Below are 23,815 nucleotides of genomic sequence, written 5' to 3'. Positions count from 1 at the left end.
ACAGTAAAACAAAAAGAAAAAGCTACTTTAACGGTTTCATTATATAACAGTAAATATATTTAAATGTTTCTGTATCGCTAGTAATAAATTAAATATCGTTTTCAGATCGAAATGAGTATCGTTTTGAAGACCGGGTTTGTGAGAGTTACAATATCAAATTCCAACCACAAACCGTATTTAAAGGAAAGTTGTTGGTATTGGCTGGACAAGTCCGAGATGTAGAAGAATTAAGAACAAAACAAGGGCAGAGTTCAATAATTCACGCTCTCATCATAAGGCAAACATCTGTGCACAACAACTACTGTGACTCATTTTTGTACTACCACGTTGTATAGTTTAGTTATTTCCAAATTGTAAACGGCTATTAAAACAGCCCTATCGAAATACAGTCCACTCTTTTATTTAAGTTCCCAGTAGGACCCTTTTCATGCGATTAATTAATGATATTAAAATGTATTATGTAGAATCGCTTTGCCATTGACAGATACATCTGATGACAGAGCTAACATTATTTCTACTTTTGACCACCATGAGCGCTGCGATAGATTATGTCCCCCCCACCTAGTACTTCGCACCCAGCGAATTGGCCAAAATCTTACATTGACATTAGAATTCAAAAAATACGTTGGCAACAAGAGCATTGAATCGAGTTGTCAAAAATATGACCGGTAAAAGCATAGAGAAAAGTAATACATAGGAAATAGAGAACCCTCTCTGTCAAATTTTTGAGCCTATTATTTGACAGCCTGGTGTTAAATTCGCTGTACTTAACCTACGTACGTAACGCTCACATACACACATAGTACACGCACACATACATACATAAAGTCCACGCACACATACACACAGTTCACGCACACATAGGCCCTCATAACCTTCAAAGAATTATTGTTTTTATGATGTACAATGTAGAATTTTTTCAAATCCATTATTTTGAAAATATTTATCTTTATGGTGTACGTATTTTCAAAACAATGTATTTGGAAAAATTCTACATTGCACATGGAAATGCAAATAAGTAAACAAAAACTTTTGAATTTAATAATTTTACTTTATTTATGAACACACATAATATTATACACCAAAAGCGTCTTTTCGCAAAGTTTTCAACACTAAACACAGAACACAGCACATTGAGAAAACTCAGATCACTTGTGAACATAACAGAAAGTTTCTTCGCGATTCACGAAGGAACGAACAAAACTCCGATGAACCAGAACAGCAGCAGGTACGAAGGAATGAACTTGAATTTGACTCGACTCTTCAATACTTTAATAGGGCCACAGAACTCATAAACGATGGCTAAGAAAACAATAATGCATTCAATTCAACCTAACAAAAACAACACCGGCCATTTTGGAGGAAAAACAAAGTTGCCATATGTTAAATAGTAATTTCTACTACTCTATTATGTAAATTATAACAAAAATGTCAATGTTCAGTTTTAAATTAAAACAAATTAATTTCATTTAAAAAAAGTTTTCACATTGTAATTAACAATATTCTCAAATATATTTTAATTAAGAAAAAAATGAAAATATGAAGGAAACAGGAGCAGCGACATCTAGAGCGTTTTAGGGTAGTTAAAAAGTATTTGAATTTATTCACCGATGTCGCTGTTTGGAAGCAAGTTTCACTTCGATGACCGTTGTATGGAAGTTTCTTCACCCTGGGTAAAAGTTTTAAGAAATGGGAAAGTATTCTTTCTTTTGGTAAATAAATAAATGTTATATATTAATTAAGAATTGCTTTATAATGGACCTGGAAAGTTCTGTCAGGGAACACAGTGCCTCCCTAACATCTGTTCGCGCTACTGACCGAAAGAAGAGTGCTGAAGCGATCAAGGATTTACTAACTAGAAATGCTTTGGCTTCCGTACTAACGAAAAATGCTCTAAAAAAGAGAGGATTTACGTGGAATGAGCTATTTGATGATATTAACGATTACATACTTAAGGTGAGTTAGTAGATAAGTTTAATTTTTGAGTGAGTTGGCTTCTACAAAAATATTATCATAAAGTAAGTTACAACAGGGGTATTATCTAGTTTGAGTTGCGTAGTGTGCAATCCTTTTACACTAATAAAATACAAGTAAACCTAAACTATCAATAGAAAACGTATTTAACTCGCGCACTTTGTCAACATTAGGTTTCCCCTATAACTGGGAAGTGTAGATTCAAATGGCCACATTTTCCACTTGCTTCTGGTAAATCAGAGGGTCTTGTTGTTGCAATGGGAACTAAATGGCCTTAGGAAGATGATGATGACTCTTCATAGCATAGTAAAAATATAAGAATAGGAAGAAAATATTTCTTTGTATCTAATTAATTAGTTTTTTTTATTTCATGATTTTTATCATGATGTTTTGTTTTCAGGAAACAGAAAAATATGAAACTTCAAAAACATTTTACAATGTCACAGCTCCCCTTGCCACCAGTTTACTTCACATGTGTGTAGCGGGGTCCAATAAAGGTATAGATTCTATAGCATATCAGACTATACATTATTGTTGCAAAACCACCCCTAATACAAGTACATAAAGAGGCCAGGTTACCTTGATGTGCATAGAAATATTCTGGTGTTCTTAGACTCAGATCAAATTCTTATCTTTGGATTATTTCATTCTTCTTGAGATTATTTAGGAAAACATATACTAACTTGTGGGAAAAAGAAAAAAAATATCTTAAGAAATGTTGAACAACTCATGTAATTCTAAAAGCAGCATCTGAAGATTTCCTTACTGAATTTTTGAAAATAAATGGTTTTATTTGCCCTTTCTTAGTGTTTTAACTAGCTTTAAAAAATCTTTCAGGTCGGGCTTATATCAAATGTGATAGAATCATTGATGCCTGCTTGAATATACTGAAGGATGGGCGGCTTACTAAAGCAATTGGTGATGCCTACTTAAATCTTCTTTACAAACATGTTCTGACCTATGACCATTATTTAGGCTATATCACCCCAACCAACTGGGAAGGTAATAATAATTCATTTATCGAGAATACATAATTTAATGATTAATTTCAAACTGTATTATGTAACTTTTTTGTTTCAGAGTTATTAAATGTCTGCATGTTAGTATGTTTGTCAAATAATTCCAAACTAGACAACTTTACAAAGTTAAGACTTCTATTATTGATAATAAAAAATGGGAAAAAGTATTGCCAATTCGTAATGTCACTCAGAGATTCCCTTTCAAAGTTAAAAAAATGCTTTCTACAAGTTCAAAATGACAAAAAAGTTCAGGAAGTAGTTGTAGAAATTGTAATATCACTTCTGGAAATGGTAAGAAAATAATGAATAGCTACTTCTCCTTGATTATTATATAATGTTAATTGTCTTTGATTGAGCTTAGTAGTACATATTCCCCCTTTCCATTTGTTTATTATTTTTACTGATATGATAATTTTTTTTCTATATGCATTTTTACAGTTATCTGCAGAATGTCGCCTTACTATGTGTGAATTCACAGAGAATATTTTAACAATGATACTGAAGTTTTATGATAATAGCTTGGAGCAGAAAAAAAAGGTAAAGTAAAAAAGAATTCATATTTAATTTTATCTGAATTTTACTGTACACATTTGAGTGTGTAGAATCTGTAGTGTGAGCAATATTTTATTACGTAAAAATCGGCTGAATGCCGACGGAATAAGGTGCATAATACGTGCCGTGTGCAGTTTTAAGTCTGCTATCAGACGTGTCCCCGGGTTGCATAATTAGGGGAACTCCCCCCAGTCACGGTTTACCGGCGCGGATAGAAACCATAGGCGCGGCAGGGTCGTCAGGTCTTGGAAGGCCGCTCTCGGTACTTCTCTGATCAGTAGAGCTGACTGAGCAGTGGTGATCAAACAAATATGCACTTTATTAGGCCTTCAGTATTTGAACTTATTTTGCCTGATGTTATTGTTTGCTCACATGCATATGATTTGTAAATCCCTATTATTTTCCAGAGTTCATTATTTAAATTATTGGAGATGACCATCAGCATCCATCATCCTGGAGGAAAACTGCCCAATGAAGATGGTAGCTTATCAAACGACAAGGACATATGGGATAAACATTTAAACAGCATTTTAGAAATTGTGTCATTAGAAATTAATTACTTACAAAAAATGCGCAAACCCGACGATTATTGTATGCCTCCGACTTTTTTCTCATTAGCAGCTGCTGTATATTTTCAGGTCTGTATCTGCTTCCAGCTACCGACTAGAATGGAAGAATTTGAACATTTAGTATGTTAATCATATGAATTTTAATTTCAGATATTTAATTCCGAATCGAATTCGGAGGTTTTACCTGAAGAAGGAACTAGTTCAAAGCGACAGAAAGTTGGCTTTAATAAATACAAAACTTTTGCTGATTTATTACATCAACTCCAGACAAGTCATTTGCCCTGGTAATTATTTATAGTATTTTTTTAGTTGAACTACATTACTACATTTGCTACGTACTTATTTTTATTGGTTGTGGAGTCTGCTTTGTTCATAACATAACTCTCAGTTGTATTATACAGGGTGTTGATTTCAATACCCGCCATATTTAGGGAGTAGATTAAGTAGCTTATTCTGATCACGAATCAGCAAAAAAACTGACTTCCAAATTTTTTATTACTATTTTTTAAATATCTACGATTTCCATAATCGACCACTACAGTGCAGAATAGTCCCCCAACGCAAACGGCGCGCGGCGCTCACCCGGTGACCCGGGCAAACGCTGCGCCCCCCGTCCCGCGCCCCACTACCCGCGCTCGCCCATGAGTCAGTCAACTATCAGCCACAATCAGCTGTGAGTTCAAAGACGACTACTGGACAGAGCTTAATCCAAATCTACCCTAAAAATGTAATGAGTAAATTAGTTACTTACACCTTATCATGTTACGAGTTTATTTGTTGTTCTAAAAACTAATTAACTAAGTACTCTTTAATTAATAAAAAAACCTTTGATCCATATTTCTTGAAAAGATCACCAACTACCTCAAGGTATTCATAAAAATCTGACTTAGCTAACAGGGGAGCACTACTTGATAGGGCTGCGTCTACTAAATCGGGATACAACATCCTCGCCCAGGCGGCTAAATTTCCTGAGTATGAACCGCCGAAGACAACGACTTTGCTATTTTTATAACGATCTTCGCGCTTTATATATTCTATGAAGTTTTTCAAATCGGCAAGAGCTTGCGTCGAACTTAAGTAAGCCAAGTTCTCTACACTCACATCTCCGTTAGGAACACTTTTATCGTAGAATCTATGTTCTGGCATCATCACGGTAGCGTTAACTTCTCTTGCAAAATTCATGATTACATAATTGTACAAAACCGAAAAAGACCCAAAAGGATGGTTGCCTAGATACAGTACAAGAGGCCCACCAGGTTTAAAATGTTCATAATTGAAATAGTGGTAATACATCTCCCATGTTCTATTTTCCGCAGGATCGAAGTGGTCCAATGGCTGCGTCATCGTAGCTTTAGCAATAACTATTACTTCACCTTTTGGCGGTGAAACATCTCGCAGATGATGATCGCCTTCGAAGTGGAAGAATCCATAACAAGTTTTAAGATTGAGGAGGGTTATAACGTAAAACCACAACCCTTTCAAAAATATCATTGTTACTGATATTGAAGAACACAACTGTATGTTGGTAACCGAACACAGGGTTTATTTATATACCAAGTCGAGGCTTTCAAGTCACGTGGAACAGCACACGTCACTAAGGGGAAAAAGGGGCACTTTTCAAAATGGCCTTTTTTTCTTTAAAACATTGGTGAATATTGACCAAGTGTACATTCAGTTGTGCTTAAGCCAATAAAGCCAGGTAGGTACTTACCGTTTTTATACCTAAGCATAAAATATGTAAGAGATCGCTTCATAGCGATAAGACCGCCTAATTGTACCTTATAGGCCAGTAGAATTAGATTTTAAATCGGAAATAATTCCTACAAAAGATTTTATTGCTTTAATGGCTTCATTAGTTGCCTATTAAGACTCTCCTAGGTTTTCGACTCCGACGGAGTTGTGCTTAAGTGGTGGGGCCCCCGAAAGGGGCACTTTTTAGGTTTTCCGGTTATACCGCCTAAAGGACTTACCCTATCGAAAAGTGGTCCTCCTGTTGGTTGAAGGGCATTTAATTCTGCATTAAATAAGACCAAATTCATATGTTTTGGACAAACCGTTCTCGTGCAAATGTTCGGAAAAGTAGAAAATATGTGTATAATTAATGACCCTCTCCACTTTGACAGCTATGTAACGTCCGTTGACTGTTCAGATGAGCGCGCGCTTCCATCGCAATTGCACGTTTTTTTTACACACACACACACACATAGGAAACAGCAAACTAATTTAAAACGAACTTTAACTTTAGTTAGTCAAACAAAAATACCTATTTACACTACCTATTTTACGTGGCTTCCTTCAGTAGACTATCAGACATGATAAGCGAGCGATCCGCGTAGCTCGATGGGTGCCGCAGTTGAAACGTATTGCAGTATTACGAGCCACAGTACAGTTGATGTCGCACGGAAAATATTCGCTAAAAATTCTACTTTAGTTTGTAATTTTTTTTTTGGTGGATAATGCGTTTATATAAGTCATAATAGATCACCTAAATAAATATGGCGAGGATTGAAATCAACACCCTGTATATTTTTCAGGTTGGGTATAGTACGCATGTACACGAAGTACTATATGAAAACAGTAAATACAGCTGACTCATTGATTTTGCTTAAATGCATTGAAATCTTGTTATCAAGTAATCATCAAAATTTAGATTGGGACGGTATCAACGACATCATAGATGTGACATTGTCGAACTGCAAGTGTTTGACAACAAGTGAATCGGAAGAATTTGAAGATATATTCCTGTCGATATGGAATTCCTGCGTCCGGTAAGTGACCATAGAATTAGATGTCCTGCCTAAATTACCAGTAGGTAATCCATTTCCTACGTAAATACTTCGCAGTACGTAAGTAAGTACCTGAATGCAGGCGGCGCATTACCGGTCGTTGCGGAGATCCTTGGGGGAGACCTTTGTCCAGCAGTTCGTTTCGTGCCTACTACTACAAGTTTATAATAAGTATGCTGTATTTACTAATGAAAGTATACATTGTCCATTGCAGAAACTCGACATCAGCAAGTAAAACACACAAACATCTACACACAGCAATACATTTGTTATTAATGAACAAAACATTGAAGTATGAATATGTACAGCCCCTCAAGAAGCTGTATTTGGAAAAAAGCATGCCTGTAAATAACAACAGCGTTCGAACTTTGAACATTTTGTTGCACCGATTTTTCAATAAATGCAGTCAGTTGAAAGAAAGACTAGCGCTTTTCGACTGGTTTATACGAGGAAATGCTTCGTCAGCCGATAATTTAACTTCAGAAGAATTTTTCCAAAGACTTATTACTAATGAAAATATCAAATACGAGTATCCTAAAGAAGTACAAAGTTGCGACAGTTTATTTGAGTTACTCTTCAAGAACGTCGACCAATCTATTTTGTTCAGCGAATTTGAATTTGAGTTACTAAGCGATACCTCAGCAGACAATATGAAAAATACGGTGAAACCTGAAAACCACGAGATAAACTCGGATACGAATACTGTCATACAGGATCATCTAGAAAATAAAATATATGAGGAAACAGAACAATTCAATAGCACGAGCATAGATCAAGACCAGTATTTGCAAGGCATAAATACTGTCCTAGCCTATCTGAATGTCTTGTTCAAATCAAAGTTTTTGACAAAAAATCAAATAACAGAATTGAGGCTTTATCACCTCACAGAAACGTCTTTACGTATTCTGCTAACATCGCTTACGGATAGTCTGAAAAGTAATCAATCGATTCCAGATAAAATCAAAGTGTTGCAGCATATAAAACAGTTATTTTTGTATGATTATGATCCAGTGATATGTGATGCGATTCGTAACTTGATTAATGAAGATTTTTTTCATTGTATAAACAATCTCATGAACAAGGTCGATGTGTCGGAAGAGGATGATATTGTATACGAGGGAGATGAATCGGAAATGAATGCCACAACGCTGAAATATAATTGTATCTACACCCTGGCGGCGTACTGCCGCGTGCGGGCCAATTTTAGAGATGAGCTCTTAGACCTTATATTAGACAGAAAGTTGTACAATTTTACTTCTATCTGGGATGTCAATTGTGCTTTCAAAGCGATTGATATCATAAATTACTCCGATATGATTGACCCACCACTAGGTACGTATAAAACATTATACCGATAAGCATGTAGTGGTTACAATCTCACGTTACTGACAATATTTTGTAATTTCAGAACCGGTCTTTGTTTTCATGCAGTACTTGTGTAAGGACTTATTCAGAAATCCAGAAGCTACTCTCGGGTTGCTCAAGATGTTTTTAAAAATGTTGAAACGGCTATGGTCACATGACAGAGATATGAAGGAGAATTGCTACATTCTGGTCAGGGGATACCTGGAGCGATGTGAGAGAATGTTTTATCCGCCGAATGTCGCGGCTTTTATTTATAAATGTGCTGCAGAAATTATATCACTGAACGCGAGCGAAATGTGTGATATTGATGAACATTTTGTGAAAGCACTGATAAAGAAAAGCAAAGGGAACATTCATGGACTACGACTGTATTGCTGTTATTTGCTGAAAACGCTCAGTAATCATTCAGTAATTGATGCAGAGAACTATTTATCTGGATTGTCTGACATTTTTGTCATAAATGTATGTATTTAGCAATGTATTTGGCAATCATCCAGTTGTGAATTAATTATTGGTCTTAATTTATGAATACATTTTTAGGTATCAGAAAGGAAGCAGTCCATCCTCAAAGATGAGTCTATCAATCGAACTTCTACAGTGCTCCACAGTTATTCAGCACTGGCGCTTGCGCGGAAATCGATGTTACAAACCGTTGCGATGACAGCTCTGCAAGCTTCGAAAGATAAATCCTTAGATACGCAAATGGTTAAAAAAGTTTTGAATACCATTGCTACTGCTGTAGCCAATAAAACTATAGACGTGTACTTAAATACGCACATTTTGTCTGTGCTTAATTTCTGGTTTATTAAAAAGTATGATGTAGAAGAGTTGCCTTTGCAATTGTTCGGCGTCGACAGTCAAGCAGCGTTACTGGAAAAACACATGAACTGGCTCGTAGCTACAGACATATTGTGGCGTCACGAAGGGAATATCAAGGCGAGCAACATTTTGAAACAGGCAAAGGAAAAACTAAAGATGTCAGAGAGTCAGATTATTGAGGTAAGTAATTTAGAATTGTACATTTAAGGTAAATTCACATTGCTACGTGATGTGCGCGGGGCGTATGACATCAATTTGTTGTAATTATGTGAATATACCTTACGACACATTACTGGCAACCGCCAGTAGTCAATAGGCCTAACTTTAATTACAGGTATGTTTCTGCAACATAACAGTGCTATGTCTGCCGTACATCGTCGCAGAGAAATACAAGCTGCGTTATACCAACGCAGAGAGCCCCGGCCAGTTCAAGCAGTCCACGACTAACGCCACCAGACTGTTTCAAATGACCAGGCAGATATTAGAAAACGAGAAGTGGAGTAATTTATTTGTGGAGAACATCGGCGAGCTCTTATTGCTCACCGCCACGCATTTGAACGACCATGCAGATGCGAGTGAACGCTTCGGGGTGAAAGTGCCCAAACAAAGTGACACGTTTTTGTACCCGAAGGAGGTGTTTTCGGCGATACTACAGTACTTTGGAGTAAGATATTTGCAATACTTTTCGTTGACCTATTGAATAAATAGACGATAATGTAGGTGCGCCTTTATCATTGCTCTAACAAAGTAATGATTTTATTACAGGAACTAACTGATGGTGACATCATGCAATATCTGTGCGAAGACCAACCGGTAGCAATATTCAAGATTTTACTCAGGCTCTGGGATAATGTTCTACAGGAAGAAGTATTGGAAATCAAGGCTTTATCCTTGCACGCGTTTGTAGTATTTACTGAAAACATACCTTTAGTATCACAATCTGAGGCTTTTATCTGTAACTACGTTTGTAATTGTTTTGCTTATGCAATCAAAAAGTCAAAAAGTAAAGACGAAATCCGAGTTCTCACCTTGGGATTGAAGATGATACTAGAAAGATTATTGCCAGCTAAAATTGATTTGCTTCGAAAAGCGTTGGCGTGTGTGATGTCAATATTGATTATCAAGAAAGAGGAAGGCTATGAAAATGAATGCGCCTCACTGCTGGACTATTTGGTGGTAGACATGAGGGATTATATGAAGGAGGGTGAGGATGTGGTCGACTATTTCAAATCTATGTCGCAGCGCATAGACCAGAATGAAAATTGCTTCTCAGTAACCGAGTTTTCTGAGAGACTGAAAACTTTCAAATCTGCTCTGATGTGTCCCAGGTAAGTCACACAAAAGTTACAAAAGACTGACAAAAGTTACCAGATGGCACAGAAAACAAAGTCGTCCAATGTCCAAGCCATGGCCAAGGTTTTTGGAATAAATCTTTTTATCATTATGTTTTAGTTACGAAACGTTGTGTAACCTGCAGCGGTTTCTGAAAACTAACAAGCACTATGTGAACAACCTATACAAAAACTTTAATACGAAAGGTTTCTCTGAAGATTGCGGAACAAGTATGATTCATCAAATAATATACCATTTGAACAACATTCTGAAATCGGTTGCTGATAGTAAGGTGAGCAAAATATTGTGATGTATGTACGGACGAAGGCACATCAAGCTAAAACCTGACATCATGTAGTTATAATAAGAGCGAATTTGTAAGTGTAATTGATGAATTCTGATGTTTTGCTGCTCTTTTCAGACCATAATTGAAGCATGCAATTGTCTTGCCGTAATCGGGACCTATGATTTGAAGACATTAGTCACCGTGCCCCCTCCCAACACTAAGAAGATCGTACAGGCAGAGCCGAAACAGCACTTTGCTCAAGCTGTGGTGGCGGCACTAGCTGAATTCTTATTTGATGAGAACCCAGCAGTCACTAATAAGATTACAAAGACTTTACACTGTTTGTTTAAGTTTAGAGAAGGCGTACATTCCATCGGTAAACGTTTGCGATTTTTTTAAATTATTGTTCATTCACATGAATTTATTTGAAATAATAAATTGTGTGCTTTTTATTTGTAGAATCGGACGAAGTCGACCAGACCATAATCAAGCCGTTCACTTCCGATCAAGATGTCACGACCGCAGTTTTCAAAATTGACGAAACCAAATTCCAAATTGTTGGAGGCAAAGATTTTATGGTGCCGAGTGGATCAGAAATCCATGGTCAATGGTTAACAAAGCTGACAATATACATTTTAAACATATTTGCTTCAGATTCTAACTTTGTTAATCCGCTAAAAGAAGTTTGCTTGCTGAAGGTAAGAGAAAGAAATACATTCTTAACTGCATACATACATTTTACTAACCATGATTATTTTACTAAGTTTTTTTTTCTGTTTGCCACAGCCTGAAGTGTGTCAGAAAATTTTGCCATCATTATTTGGTCTCCTGCTTAGCTGCTCAGCAGAAAAGCACATCCAAATCGTTGGAGAACAGATCAACAGATTCTTCAACCATATTTGGGATATAAGTTTCGACGAGCGACTGGAAAACAGCGGCGACAGCAGCAGTTCGTCGAGACACTCGGACTTGAATCAAGATCATAAACTGATTATACAATACATGCTGGATGTGGTCAACATGGTTCGTCTGCAGAAAAGTAAATACAGATCCCGGTAAGAATGTACTATCCAGATCTTGAAACATTTTTTTTTTCTGGGGACATGTCAACACCTGATAACTTTTTTCCTGGAAACTCACTTGCTTTTCTCGATATTTTTACTTATTAAGACGCAAATACAGTACTCGTCTACCTATCCATATTATTAAACCGGGTTTCGATAAGAATACTAATGATAGAATGACAAATACAATTCCTCATAATATGTTTCGATGCAAAAAACATAACTAGATAACATGACTAGATAAATATCCGGGATATTTATCTAGTCAAGCTTCTGTATGTACTCACCAACGGGACAAACCTGGATCTGATTCTCACTTTTCATTATGACCTATTTATTCCACAGCCCCAGTCGCTTGGAGGCACTGAACTACTTGAAGCTGGACTACGACAAAGTGGCGTGGGCAGCCACCATGGCCGACCAGAACCTCGCGGCCATATACTACGGCGAGCTGTGGGCCGCGGCCGGCGCTGACTTGCCGCCTTCCTCTCCCGAGGCCACAAGTGCGCTTCAAGGCGGGAAGGACTTGCAACGGATATTTAGGAAGGTGGGTCTATACTCAATAAGTGACATGGCAGCCATGATCGTATAGTAAGTGTATAGATCGTTTCCTCCACGAAGTCGCGCCCCACCAATTTTTAGTCGATGGAAGCGCGGTGAGTTTAATCCGAGCAAACCGAGCGTCATTATTGTAGTGTGTGTGTGCACTCATGGATAATTTAGCATGTACCGATAGTCTGATAACAGTCAAACATTAGCGGAAGAATGGTGGGGCGTGGGTCTTCCTGGATGAAACGATCTAGGTATAGTCTGGTGAGCTATGAGCCCATGAACGCGCTTACAGGGAAAGGATTTGGTCAGATATTCAGGTTTAAAAATAACGATTGGATGAAGATGACTGACTATGATGATGATGATGATGTAAATTGACATTGAAGATGGCTATCACCCACATCTTAATCTCAATGTTTCTGTATTATGCGTAGTGCGGACGCAGCAGAAGTTATTTTGCATCAGTCTGAGAACTGAAGATACAATGATGATCGAAGAGTCCTCAAATTGTTATATATTTTTAGAGTTTCGTATCACTCGGGGAGCTGGACGCAATAGACGGGTGCGGGACCGCCCATCTGACCATAGAGGACGAGAAGAGAAAGCACCTAATAAACACGGGGCAGTATTTGGACGCGCTGCTTCTGCACGACATCGCGCTATCGGCCGCGCAAGGGGATGCAGCGTTACAGTATGGAGCTGTACGCTCGCTACACAAGTCTGGGATGCACCACTTAGCGCTGCGCTACAGCCAAGCGCTGCCCGAGACGGACCAGCTCAATGACGTCAAATACGAGTGCCTGTCGTTCCTTGGTAAGTGGTAATAATAGTGTTGTTGATTGTATGTATAAGTTGTGTTTGTTACTACGGCAATAGCTCTTTCTTCATTATCGTACAATTATTTAGGTTACTATGTCACGTCATATATTGGTGAGTGTTGCGCACGCGCCGGTCTGTGTCTGGTATACATTTATTACACTTACGCAGAATGCCCTGCGCACGATTCGTGGAAATATTTGTTTTTGTAACACAAATAAAAAAACATTGTTTTAGGTGATTGGAGTGAATTCGTAGACACTCGAGAATTAGAAGAAAAATCAAGAGAACCGAATTGCAACACCCAATCCATCCTTAAAGCTTTTCGTTATGCGTGTCTCAAAGATTGCCTGAATATTCAGATGAAGCCGGGATGCGAAAATAAATTAGAACAGCCGCTCAACCGAGCCAAACTTGCAATATCGCGATTGTGCCAAAAACTCAACATGGAGAACTGTCAAAACTTCTACAAAGTGTTATCCAAGTTGCATTTATTCAACGACATCGAAGACTACTTCGATGTTCGATGCAATAAATTGCCTGTGTACGACCTTATACACAAGTGGCGGGTAGACAATCTACCGGTGTTCCATGACTTCAAATATCTTGAAGACCTGATATCACAGAGGAACTTGATATTGGAACATTCGGCAAAGACTTTTGACGATTCTTTGAAAGAAATTGTGTCATTGCAAATGCAATACGCTGGTATGTCTTTTTTACCATGTATATGTTACGGCTAAAGATAGGTGTGAACATAAACTTAAGATTAGCCGGCTAAACTTAAGTTTATCTTCGACGAGGTGTTAACCTTCAACTGGTGACGTGAATATGGGTCACAGTATTGGTGAGGTGACGTCATTTTGACGTAATACTAAAAAGCCGAAATTCAGGAGACCTACAGCATAAGCAATGTAATAAATTACATTATTTATAAGAATATGAGTTTGTTTTCGTAAATAAAACACACTGGTCGCAATAAATATTAAAAAATTTAATTAAATAACGCTTAGAAACATGGCAGTCATTTTTGGTCTGTTTTTGTAGACATGAGATCAATCATAATAGAATTTAAAAAAAAAACAAAGGAATTTAACAAAAATTACTTTTTTCTTAAAAAACAATAAGTAAAAAATAAGAATCAATCATTATTAGTATTTTTTCCCATAGAAAAAATAAATAAGATTAATTATGGTAACAAACAACACAATTTTTTTCTAGCAATCAAAACATGCGTGTTTCTTGCACTTTTTGCAGAGCTATGATGTTCTTTTCATCTTCTTAGCTGGACATATAGTGCTGGATCTTGATTTTCTGTGTCGCATAGTTCACTCGCAGTATTGTGATCCGATTCTAAGCAGTGAGTGTCGTGTAAAAATCGATCTTCCGTATCGCTGATGTCACTCACATTTTCTTCTAATAACCCCGATACAACACGTTTGAAATCCTCGTCATTTGGATTCATTTTCAACCACAAAATGAAACAAATCATGAAATAAATCACTGACACTAATGGTGACGTGACGTCAAATTGACGTTTGGTACCCTCTATCTCACTAATTAAGCGCGTGCAACATCCGATTTCAGTCACGGCAGACGCCAAACTAAGAAATAATCAGCTACTGAGGGGTGCGGGGGCGGGGAACAAGCCGTTTGAATAATATGTAACATTTTCTCCTGTGCGACGTCAATTTGACGTCACGTCACCAATTGAAGGTTAATCTTAGTTTCTTCTATCTTTAGCCGGCTAAACTTAAGTGTAACCGCAGGCCCTTGGCTAAAAATGTAGAAGGAAATGGAAAAGGAAACAATGTAATAATGTTTACTATTTTGACACGAAAACTTTATTAACACGTTCCGACGCTGTACTCCAGTCCACTATGACACTAACAATCTTCACAAATGTTTCATACACCTATTCGCTGGGTGCGAAGTACTAGGTGGGGGGGACATAATCTATCGCAGCGCTCATGGTGGTCAAAAGTAGAAATAATGTTAGCTCTGTCATCAGATGTATCTGTCAATGGCAAAGCGATTCTACATAATAAATTTTAATATCATTAATTAATCGCATGAAAAGGGTCCTACTGGGAACTTAAATAAAAGAGTGGACTGTATTTCGATAGGGCTGTTTTAATAGCCGTTTACAATTTGGACATAACTAAACTACACAACGTGGTAGTACAAAAATGAGTCACAGTAGTTGTTGTGCACAGATGTTTGCCTTATGATGAGAGCGTGAATTATTGAACTCTGCCCTTGTTTTGTTCTTAATTCTTCTACATCTCGGACTTGTCCAGCCAATACCAACAACTTTCCTTTAAATACGGTTTGTGGTTGGAATTTGATATTGTAACTCTCACAAACCCGGTCTTCAAAACGATAGGTATTTAAAATTACAAAATAAAACTGCGCGCGCGTTGTCTCCCCACCGCCCCCTCAAGCCCTCCGCCGGCCTGGCGCGCCCATCGAATACATTTTTAGCCGTTTCGTTTTGGCTAATGTGCACATTAGCCGGCTAAAGATGGAATATCACGACGCAAACTAACATGCTATCGAACTTTAGCTGCTTCTCGAAGATAAACTTAAGTTTAGCCGGCTAATCTTAAGTTTATGTTCACAACTATCTTTAGCCGTAACATATACAAAACATGATTTAATTAAATCCATACATTTGAGAATATGATACCAAACGACTCATTGTAACCATTTACTCCTATTCCAGAATTGAGTTTAAGTAACCGAAGAATTCAAATGGCACAACGCCTTCTAGCAGTTGTCAAGAACTTGCAAAAGTCTGACGAAGTTGTATTGTTGGAGAGCCAGATCTCATGGGCGAAAGGTCATCAAGACATTGCCCTTTCGCTACTACGCAACATAGTCTCCAAACCAATCGATTTCCAGTCTCCAGATTTAAGGCAAACGGCTATATCATTGAGGTATGAAAAATTGTTCACCTTTTATCTTTTTTTATTCCTTTAATCTTGCATTTTGTGCAGATAAGAATGTATCCATAAAAACATTTACTTTATTGGGTTAAATTCTATTGTATTTCAGACAATACGGCTTGTGGATGGCAGAGTCCAAATCTGATAATCCCCGTGATATAATAAACAAATATTTAAAGAAAAGTTTAGACGTGCTAAAGAAAAGCGATGATGAAAAAACTAAATTTAAAATCTATTACGACATCGCTAAGTTTGCCGATGCGGAATATAAGCAGGTATAACTTTTTAAAATAATTAAGCAATTAAAATTTTCAAGACAAATGGGAGATTATTGATGTAATATTATTATTTGCTATCGATTTCAGGTTCTTGCATACATGAATTCGCCGATATTTGAAAATAAAGTCAAAGTTTATGAGAATATGAAAGATACTGCGACGACTTTAAAATCGACGCAACAGGCTGATCTGACCAGGTAGGTTATCACTTCTACTAATACCAGTGTTTCATTGTCAAAAATAAGACGCTTATACCTCTTAATTTTTCAGAGACGAAAGAAAAGCCTTGCTAACAAACGATAGGTTCCAACAGTTAGAAGAAGCGGAAATTCTGACAACAAGAAGTGAGAAGGAAAGTTTCTTACAGTTAGCCATGAGGTAAACTTACATTTCCTATAATATTGTTCTTTATACTAGCCGATGTTTGGGCTCAAATCAAATTTATTTTAATATGTATTCCAGATATTATTTATTGTCTTTGAAAGAATGCGAAGAGAATAACTTGTCTGTGTTCCGAGTGATATCTCTCTGGTTAGACAATCCTCAGCTGGTTCTGGACTCGGAAGGCGGGTCGTTTGAGGAGTTGCTCCACGCGGTACCCTCGCGGAAGTTCATAGCCGTGCTGCCGCAACTGGCCCCGAGGCTTACTGAAGAGAAAACAACCTTCGCTAGCAACCTGAGAAAGATTATAGGTAAGCGGTTTCCTCGACTTTATTAATAGGGACAGTTTATTGAAATGTTGCTAATATACTTTATGTTTCAGCTAATAGAATGGAGTGTCCATGTACATATTATCGCCATAGAGCATTACACTTATAGCCCTAAAGTGTTTTAAACATAAATAAAAGACTTGATTGACCATTATTATAGCAAACTAGCGGCCGCCCGCGACTTCGTACGCGTGGATCCTGTTTTACCCCCTTTTCCCGAATTTTCTTTGCTATAAACCTCACGGAGCCCGAGACCTTTCCAACGAATGCAAAACCGTGGAAATCGGTTCGTGCGTTCTGGAGTTATAGCGTCAGGGAGGAAAACCCGACTTATTTTTATATAGTAGAAGATTAATAAGTACCAACATTATTTCAAACACAGGTAGATGTGCCAAAGAGCATCCCCACCACACTCTCCCCATCCTGTTCAGTCTGAAGAACTCGGACAAGGACAAGATGATCATCGGCGGCGGGGAGTCGGCGCGCGCGCAGGAACCGCGCGTGGCCGCCGCGGCCTCGCTACTGCGCCGCCTGGCGGCCGCCGACGCGCAACTCGGCGTCATCGTAGCGCAAATGGAGAAGCTTTGCGATGGTATGATATCTCTGTCATTCATTACTGATATAGCATACTTTTTAAATAAGCCGCGTGCCTTTTTGAATTTCCCTTCCCTTACATTTTAAGTGTAAAAATGTTACATGGCAATTCAAGGGTTTCAATATTAAATGTTACAGTGTATTCAAGACATCAATAAAAATATTCTTATTCTTATTCTGTTCTTATTCTTAATTTTTGACCATCTTTTTATATTTTGGTAGAAACAAGAATACTTAATTTTTAGCTTTGTGAGATAGTAATATGCACATGTTTGAGACTCATAAAAATGACTACATGTTAAACGCAGTTTGAACCGACCAACCAACACTTGCAGTACATTTTTGTTAAAAAGTCGCGCCTTTGCTAACAATATTTTAATTATCACCTTGCAGCCACTATTAGCTTCGCGAACTACAAGCCCAAGCTTAAAGAGCAAAGGCAGAAAATTCCGCCGGGGGAAAAATTGCAAAACTTATTCCACTTGGACGCGATCCCGATCCCCACCGTGACTGTGCCGATTAGAAGCGATTGCAACTACAATGACCTATGCAGTAAGTGAATTACATCTTACTTACTTACAACCCGATCCAGCTAACTGCGCACCTCGCTGCAATGAAAGAAAGAAAGAAACATTTATTGCCATGGACATCACAGAAGACAAAAGATGTAAATAATAGAAAAAAAGTAAATAAGACATAGGTGACATAAAATAAAACATACAATGAAAGTGAAAGTAAAACTGAGCAGTGCCACCCTGTCGCACAGCGATGTCCATCGCAATGGGACCCCACTCAGCATATGCCATGGCCCCCGGTGAGGGAGGCCACGACGCTGGTTTTCAGTGTGCCCCATGCCGAGTGGGAGTCACGGACACTAACCTATACTGCATAAAATATACATACATAAATAATAATAATAGTGCGCGTATAAATTTTAAGTGTAAGTACAGTATAATATTATTATAAAGAAAAGATGTAATAAGATATTATAAATAAAACGATAATATTTGAAAAACAAAACTGTGTGGGTGTACATAATAAATAAATTGTAATGTAATAAAGTGTTTGTGTATACAGTGATTGTGTGTGTCTCGACGACCACAAAACCGTCACGTGCGATCGAACCATTTTGCGTGGTTGTGTCTATTCATAGCATCAGGTGTCAGATTGGCCCATAATCCTGAGCGCGTTAGTAGCATCGCCTACCCACAATACAGAAAAAAACAAACAAAATAAAGTACATCATTAGTGTCAGATCAAGTAAATTAAATAAAATTCATTTACGCATATTTAAAAATAATTATGTCAGATAGATGTTAATGCGACTCTTCCTCCTACTTACCCGCTCACCTCCTCGCGTTCGCCCCGTCCGGCGCGTCCGTACCAGAGAGTCGAGGTGACGTCACGGCTGCTAAATGCGCAGTTAACTCCACCGAGTTGTACAGCTATTTATATTTTTCATCTATTAAACAATTCAGTTATACAGTTTAATAGATAGGTCTGAATCTATTCTAAAAATCCACTCATATTTACATAAGATAATAATGTGATTTTAATTGCAGCGGTGGTAGCGTTCGATAACTATTTCGAACTGGTAGGAGGTATCAACTGCCCGAAAAAGCTAAATTGTAAAGGCTCCGATGGCTCCAAGAAAATTTTATTGATAAAGGTATGTATTTGATTTATATCCATAGCGTTAACTTCATTCATCAATGAGGGCTATCGTTTTTATACTTAACAGTTGGCACCCCTGGCGATTGACAGGACCTTACTCTACAGTGGCGCCATCTTGATGAATGCAAATGCGATAGTCCTCCTACCACTTTAGCGCTCACAAGTTGGCGCCACTGTCTTCGCTACTAGCAAGTGACAGGACCTTACTCTACAGTGGCGCTAACTGGTGAGCGCTAAAACGATAGCCCTCATTGGAAACATATCGAATTTATTGAGCTTATAAATAATTCATATTTACAGGGCGAAGACGATTTAAGGCAAGATGCTGTGATGCAGCAAGTCTTCAATATCGTGAACACTTTACTGGAGAAGAATTCCATAACTAGTCGGAACAAGTTGAACATTCGTACTTACAAGGTAAAAGATTCAAATGATAATGTGTTATGTTAGATTTTAAGCTGATAGAGTGTATAATTTTACGGTGACGTATACCAACCAATTTATTTTCATTGGGTGCGTTTGGCAGAAAAAAGCGCTTGTAAGCAAAATGGTGATCGCTGAGCGGTAAGCGCTATGCTATCATTGCTAAAAAATGAAAGAAACACGTCACTATTGAAGTTAGCAAACGTGTCCTCGCCGACAACTGTATTGTTTCTCACCGCCAACAAGCACTTTCAAGCGTTTTTTCCGCCAAATGCACCCATTATTTTTACATGTGTTTTTTTGGTATTGGTTAACAGAGGCTTGGATATGCAGATAATATGTGGTGCATACGACATCTTTCGGTATTAAATCAGTAAATGAATACAGGTGGTGCCAATGTCCCGTCAGTCGGGCGTACTAGAATGGTGTGTGGGGACCACACCCATCGGCGCTTACTTGGTGGGGCCGGCCAACAGCGGGGCGCATGCGCGATACCGACCTCAGGTAATGCTTTATCAGCAAGTCATTAAGTTTCCACTGCTGAACATAGGCCTCCCCCAATGACTTCTACATCTCACGGTTGGTAGCGGCCTGCATCCAGCGCCTTCCTGCTTCCTTTATCAGGTCGTCCGTCCTTGTGGGTGGACGTCTCACGCTGCGTTTTCCGTTACGCGGCTTCCATTCCAGAACCTTGCCGCCCCGACGGCCGTCAGTTCTGTGTACTATGTGCCCTGCCCACTGCCACTTCAGCTTGCTAATCCGTCGGGCTATGTCAGCGACTTTAGTTCGTTTACGGATCTCCTCATTTCTGATTCGATCTCGTAAAGAAACACCGAACATAGCCCTCTCCATAGCACGCTGTGCAACTTTGAGCTTCTGTTTAAGGCCTATAGTGAGAGGCCACGTTTTTGAGCCATAAGTCATCACAGGTAATAGCCGCTTATCGCGGCGCGCATCATAGGCCTACAGATATTCGCATATTTTTCCCTTAGTCGCCTTCTACGACAGTCACGAGAAGCGAGAGTTGGTCCTATTCTACTCTTACTCTAATCTAACAACGTATTGTTTTTCCTCTTCTTCTTTTACTTAATGAATTTTAGAAGCAATCTAATTATTTTATTTTGGATTAACTATATTCAATAATTAATCCAAAATATTGAATACGCTGCAGAGTAAGGGCCCGTTTATATGGGATGCTGAGAGGCCGCGCGGCGGCCGGGCGATAGCTTTATGTGGTACGCCAAAATGCCGCGTAGCAGCCGCGCGGCGGCCGCGTGAAAGTTTTTGCGTCGTCTAACTGCAGCCTAAGTTTGGTTCCTTCCACTTAGCCATTGTGTACAGTCGACTAACCTTTTAATAATAAACGTTTACTTCTAGGATATATCATGCGCTGTAGCACGCGCGATGCTAAACAAATGCCACGAACAAAGAAAGAGTCCACGAGAAAAATTAGCGGTCTTTTTAAATGTACTGAAACAATTCAGGCCGGTGTTCCACTACTTCTTTACTGAACACTACCTTGACCCCGTGACGTGGTACGAACGCCGATTGGCCTACACGAAAAGGTACGTAACCTCTGACACATACATATCGTTCGTTCGTTCGTTTCAGCCAAATGACGTCCACTGCTGGACAAAGGACTCCTCCAAGATTTTCCACAATGCACGGTCCTGCGCTGCCCGCATCCAGGCTCTTCCCGCGACCTTTACCAGATCGTCGGTCCACCTAGTAGGAGGCCTGCCCACGCTACGTCTTCCAGCCCGTGGTCGCCACTCAAGAACTTTTCTGCCCCAACGGCCATCGTCTCTACGAGCTATGTGCCCCGCCCACTGCCACTTGATTTTAGCAATTCTGCGAGCTATGTCGGTCACTTTGGTTTTCCTGCGGATCTCCTCATTTCTGATTCGATCACGCAGCTTAGGGAAACTCCAAGCATGGTCCGCTCCATCGCCCTTTGGGTGACCTTGAGCCTTCTTATGAGGCCTATAGTAAGCGACCATATTTTATATTGTTTTTGTATAAAAAGATCATTTTTTTAAAGTTTTCTGTCATTTTAGTGTCGCGACATCTTCAATGGTGGGATACATTTTGGGTTTAGGAGACAGACATGTTCAAAATATCTTAATAGACACAAATACAGCTGAAGTGGTTCATATAGACTTTGGTAAGTTTTTTTTGCGTCTAAAAAGTGAAATAAGACCAAATATGAGCCTTATGTGAGTGGTTACTAATTTGTTCGCTTCTAGGTATTGCATTCGACCAAGGGAAAGCCTTGCCTACGCCTGAAACGATCCCATTCCGTTTGACTCAAGACATAATAGCTGGATTCGGATCCAGCGGCGTGGAAGGAATATTTAGGAGGTAAGGTGGATTGAAATAGTACATCGAGATGTGAACGATTAATTTCAAAAGCCTTCAAATTTGATATAACAGCACCTAAATGCACCAAACTCGGGGTAGTGAGTCTCTTTAAACCGTCTTTTCTATTTAGATAAGAGATAAGTAGATTAGTCAGAATCTGTTCATCTATATCAGCAACTTCTTAATAAATAGTCCTGCTAACCCCTTGTGCTAATCCAAATATGTTTGTGTTACAACGAATCAGCGATTCTCGGATCTCGATTAGGCCAGTCCGACACCGACACCGTTTGCCTATTGTCGTCCATATATCCGTTGATTATAACAAAAGGCCTTGTTCAGATACGAGCGGTTTGTGGGTGGCTGGGTGGTTCTCATTGGCGAGGCACTGAGGCGGTAACCGTGCCGTTACGCTTACGGTTCGATGCAAACTATCCGGAAACTGCTCGGCAACCGCGCGTATTCCGCAGTGTCTGAACTAGGCCTAATAAACTGATAAAGTTTAACCTTTACCTCTCAACCTTTCGTTCAGGTCTTGCGAGAAGACGATGCAGCTGCTCCGCGACAACCAGGAGACGCTGCTGACGCTACTTGAAGTACTGCTGTGGGACCCGCTGTACTCCTGGACCGTTGTGCCTAATGCGCACGCTACCGGCTCCAGAGACACTAGCGTTTGTAAGTAAAGTCGATAAATTATTTAACGGGCACACACTGAATCACCGTTACTAATATCACAAATAACAACCACTACTTTTATTTTATTTCTGAATTTCGTAAAACACAATATAAAACGCATTAATTTACTCCCTAAATACGTTATGCCACTGAAGAACTTGTAGAAATATAACAGTCACTTCTGTTAAAATAATGCAGGTAGAAAAAAAACGTGCACTTACTTCTGAAACATTTTAGTCTATGATATTTTTTCTAAGATTCGTTCTCCTTTAATAAAATATTTCAATAATACCTACATATTTGACTTTTTCAAAATGAATTTAGATTCCATTATAGGTATGTCTTTCTTTACAACTGTATACAGAAGTCGCGCAGAATATGGTTAACTTAAATCAACCTCTATTTGCAGGTGGCAGTTCAAACAGCGGCTTAGCTGAGCGGGCGCTGTTAGCTGTGAGCAGCAAACTCAGCGGGACCGAGGGCGGCGTCGCTGGCGGTGTAGCAGTGGCAGGACAAGTGGCGCGCCTTATTCAGACAGCCACCGACCCCGCCAACCTCTGCCGCCTCTTCCCAGGGTGGCAACCCTATTTGTGATATGCTAAAAGCTATAGATTAAGTGCCATTTCCAATTATTGTGAATGTATCGTGATTCAATTACTTGTTTTTTGTTATTTATGAATGGACAGTTAAACTGTTAGTTTTGTAATGATGTTAATAAATGCCATTATTTCAATAAAAGCGATTATTTATTTTAGTTTTCGACTAATGATACTGATAGATCGTTTAAACACCTATTGGGAACCTTGCACTGACCGTGCGTATAACCAAGGCTTGGTAATTTATTATTAGCTTTGTTCATGCTGTTTTTTTTAGGTAACCTATGCCATTGATTGTTGTAAACAACCACAAATAAGAGTAACAATAGAAAGGGCGAGTTCCCGCGAGCTTGAGCTCAAATAACGTTGTCCTAATGCCGTTAACTTCGTTATCGATTTTTCGTCAGACTTGCGGCGTTGCCATG

The 23,815-nt window shown here is 38.8% G+C and overlaps 1 protein-coding gene across 1 annotated transcript; it reads left to right on the top strand.

Moving 5' to 3' along the window:
* Positions 1-1,679: 1,679 nt before the first annotated feature.
* Positions 1,680-23,536, top strand: tefu (Serine/threonine-protein kinase tefu). The gene is made up of 35 exons (XM_028303452.1): positions 1,680-1,956; positions 2,375-2,471; positions 2,812-2,976; positions 3,055-3,284; positions 3,432-3,530; positions 3,953-4,183; positions 4,265-4,398; positions 6,649-6,882; positions 7,115-8,232; positions 8,309-8,727; positions 8,806-9,264; positions 9,419-9,748; positions 9,850-10,412; positions 10,537-10,708; positions 10,838-11,078; positions 11,162-11,400; positions 11,489-11,757; positions 12,112-12,313; positions 12,843-13,131; positions 13,372-13,842; positions 15,860-16,073; positions 16,192-16,357; positions 16,448-16,557; positions 16,631-16,738; positions 16,823-17,052; positions 17,453-17,662; positions 18,058-18,216; positions 19,227-19,333; positions 19,639-19,755; positions 20,149-20,265; positions 21,139-21,326; positions 21,819-21,925; positions 22,008-22,122; positions 22,652-22,794; positions 23,204-23,536. Exons 1-35 carry the CDS (start codon positions 1,756-1,758, stop codon positions 23,386-23,388), a joined length of 8,439 nt encoding a protein of 2,812 aa, XP_028159253.1. The 5' UTR covers positions 1,680-1,755; the 3' UTR covers positions 23,389-23,536.
* The last annotated feature ends 279 nt before the right edge of the window (positions 23,537-23,815 follow it).

This window comes from Ostrinia furnacalis, unplaced genomic scaffold (assembly GCF_004193835.3).
Source record: "Ostrinia furnacalis isolate ACB-3 unplaced genomic scaffold, ASM419383v2 OfSCF1242, whole genome shotgun sequence".
Classification (NCBI taxonomy): Eukaryota; Metazoa; Arthropoda; class Insecta; order Lepidoptera; family Crambidae; genus Ostrinia; species Ostrinia furnacalis.
This window is presented reverse-complemented; position numbering and strand designations above follow the sequence as displayed.